Source organism: Triticum aestivum, chromosome 3A (genome assembly GCF_018294505.1).
Source record: "Triticum aestivum cultivar Chinese Spring chromosome 3A, IWGSC CS RefSeq v2.1, whole genome shotgun sequence".
Lineage (NCBI taxonomy): Eukaryota > Viridiplantae > Streptophyta > Magnoliopsida > Poales > Poaceae > Triticum > Triticum aestivum.
In genome coordinates this window covers 734,832,230-734,835,306 of record NC_057800.1, presented here as the reverse complement: position 1 = coordinate 734,835,306, position 3,077 = coordinate 734,832,230, and the positions used below count along the sequence as shown (strand labels likewise).

At 46.1% G+C, this 3,077-nt stretch overlaps 1 protein-coding gene across 1 annotated transcript; it reads right to left on the bottom strand.

The window, feature by feature from the left end:
• Positions 1 to 3,077, bottom strand: LOC123059574 (glutamate decarboxylase). Its single transcript, XM_044482113.1, has 7 exons — positions 2,835 to 3,077; positions 2,547 to 2,751; positions 1,675 to 1,875; positions 1,368 to 1,582; positions 926 to 1,179; positions 788 to 840; positions 1 to 701 (listed from the first exon to the last, which is right to left on the bottom strand). The coding sequence occupies exons 1-7, from the start codon at positions 2,918 to 2,920 to the stop codon at positions 210 to 212; spliced, it is 1,506 nt and encodes a 501-aa protein (XP_044338048.1). The 5' UTR covers positions 2,921 to 3,077; the 3' UTR covers positions 1 to 209.

Sequence of the window (3,077 nt, the reverse complement as noted above, 5' to 3'; positions counted from 1 at the left end):
TGCAGCAAACACGTAACATTTCAAGGCATAACTAAAGCAAACAACAAATACGTACATAACCTCCATCGAGAGGTGTCCTGTACTGTACAGAACCACAGACCATGCGACACTAATCTCTAGCAAGCTGACAGGCAATGGAATCCACGTACAAAATAATTATAGATACATAGGCATAAAATGACCTTCAAGCGTGCGTCTGAGCATGCCCTTCAGCAGACTCCAGTCTTCTTGTTTTTCTTTACCAGGGACATGCAGGCCGCAACGAACTTCTTCTCGGTGTCCAGGACGCTCTTCTGTGTCACGGTGTCGTCGCCGTTCACGCCATTGCCGTTTTGTGTTGCGGTAGGAGCAGTGACCTTAATGGCATGGGCTGCATGAGTGTCCAGCTCGTGCAGGACCTTGTTGATGTCCGCGAGGAGCCGCTGGGCGAGGCTCCGGCTGAAGTCCTCCCTGATGACCACACGGAGGACGGCGACGTGCTCCGCATCCGGAGCCATCGTGTAGGCTGGCACGATCCAGCCGAATTTCCGCAGGTTCTCGGAGACGTCGAACACGCTGAATTTGGTGCTGTCCTTGAGCGAAGCGGCGACTAATGGCACGCCGTCCTCCTTGGACACGATGCTGAATCGGCCAGTGGCCTCCATGCCCTCCCTCAGCACGGCTGCATTTGCCTGGCAATTCTCCATGATGTGCTTGTATCCCTGTCAACAAGTCAACACGAAGACATAACTTATGATAAAATTACCAAAATTCTCTCAAGTCCTAAAATGAGGGAAAATGAACATACCTCGAAGCCAAGGCGTATCAGTTGATAGTATTGTGCAATTATCTGGCTTGCACCTGAACAAATATGGCATGTACTTAAGTTGTTGAAACGGCATACAACAGAGGATTCATGCTCAACTACAGAACAATTAATACTGACCTTTGGAAAAGTTCAGTGTAAATGTGGGCTGATCTGTCCCTAGATAGTTTATATGGAAAATGAGTTCTTCGGGCAAATCGTCTTTGCTCCGCCAAACGACCCATCCAACACCAGGGTAGACAAGGCCATACTTGTGTCCACTAACATTTATGCTCTTCACCAATGGTAGCCTGAAGTCCCACTCAAGCTCAGGATGTAGAAAAGGAGCGATAAATCCTCCACTAGCCGCATCAACATGGATTGGCACATTCCACCTGCATTATATGTATCATGTTAAAACATATGCCAACTATGTTTCATTGCTATACTTCAACAAAACAGTTTAGTCAGTATCCATCACTAATTCACTATCATGCCTTAACAACAATGATGCATCTTTTCTGAACAATTTCAAGGCAATTTGCCTAATTGGGATACAACTGTCAGCAGATAAAATGCATACCCCGTTTCCTTGTTCTTTTCCACAAGAAGGTCATTCAATAGTTTGACATCTTCGTACTCTCCAGTGAGAGTTGATCCCAAGATGGCTGCAACACATATAGTGTTCTCATCCACCATCTCAACGGCCTTCAAAGGATCCATTACATAGTATCCTTCAGTTAACTTGACCTCCTTCAATTCTACTTCAAAATATCTAGCAAATTTCTCCCAACAAACCTATTAACATGAGAGAGGTTACAAGAGGCACCTTTAATGTACACACTGTGGTAAAAACCAAAATATTCTACTCCACAGAACAACAACAATACCTGAACATTTGCACCAGTAACAATGTTCGGTTTGTCATATGGCTTCCCCTCCTCCTTCCTTTTATTTGCCCACTTCCTCTTGAACGCAAGGCCTGCAAGCATTATTGCTTCCGAGGATCCAACTGTTGAGACTCCAATAGCTTTCTCATCCTCGTTTATTGGTGCATTGAATAAGTGAGCAATCATATTGACACAACGGTTCTGCAAATTGCAAACACATAATTAGCAAATGCATGTACGTGCTGAAGGTTAATAACTTCTCCGTGCATTCCAATGATGCATATCAATGTAACATGCATACATATATAGGAGCAGCAGCAGGAGGAATATTAGCTAAATTACTTTTTGACTCCAAACATACCCGCTAGTCACTTGTTGTGGGACCTCCAGACCAGATATCCTACATATATATGTCGACGAAGAGAGAATGTGGTATATGTGTAACACAACATACGTGGTATAGCAACTACTACAAGAATAATACGGGCAAACATCCCAATCAAATATCTACGGTGGAATTTTATAGAAACCGGTTCAGACAGGAAATTCTCAACCAAGGGACATTTTGAACAATTTCTAGCAAGTCAAGTCAAGCCCATGTGGAAACAGCCTTGGATGCCAGGACGTCACCATACGAACAGTGTGCAATTTTTGACTTGGTATACTAAAGTGTTCGACCCGGCTTAATTTCAGAACTAATGGCGCAAATGTGACATCAATTGTGACGTCACTTACTAGTATTACTAATTGTGGCATCAATTTTGAGTAGTATTCTTAGAAGTTAAATTACCACTGCTGTTCTTACTACTACTAGTACTACTACTACTACTAGCTGTGAACATATAAACATGTTGTGAACTGTGATCACGGACCTGGAGCTCGGTGGTGACGGGGTACTCGTCCATGTCGACGTAGTTTTTGTTGATGGAGTCCATGATGAGCTTGTCGCACTCGGGCTCCATCCACGTGGTGACGAAGGACGCAAGGTCCAGCCGTGGGTTGCCGTCCAGCATCAGCTCGTCGGTGATCATCTGGTACGCCGTCTCCTTGGGGATCGAGTTCTCCGGCATCCGGTACCTGATCGAGGCAAGAAACACCGTTCAGATGGCTCGCCTCAGCGTCGGACGATCGAATGGGTGGTCGGATTTACGGGTCGTCACCTCGGGAGTTCCACGCGGGCATAGCGCGACGAGAAGGTGTTGTACGCGGACTCGCCGACGCCGGAGCTCGAGTGGGAGATCACCATGGCCACCGGCGCTCACTGCACGGCGTGTGTGTGTGTGTGTTTTTGGTGCTTGTGGTGGTGAAGTGTTGGCCGTGGAGTACTACTATAAATAATGCAATAGAGAGCCGGATTAGCTCGCCGGAGTATTACCGGCATGTGTACGTGCATGGGAAGGTGG

Coding starts and splice junctions, on each gene's coding strand:
- LOC123059574 (XM_044482113.1), bottom strand. CDS start 2,920: ATGGTGATCTCCCACTCGAGCTCCGGCGTCGGCGAGTCCGCGTACAAC. Junction 1,876..2,546: donor CCGTCACCACCGAGCTCCAG/GTCCGTGATCAC, acceptor TGCAATTTGCAG/AACCGTTGTGTCAATATGAT. Junction 841..925: donor TACACTGAACTTTTCCAAAG/GTCAGTATTAAT, acceptor ATATTTGTTCAG/GTGCAAGCCAGATAATTGCA.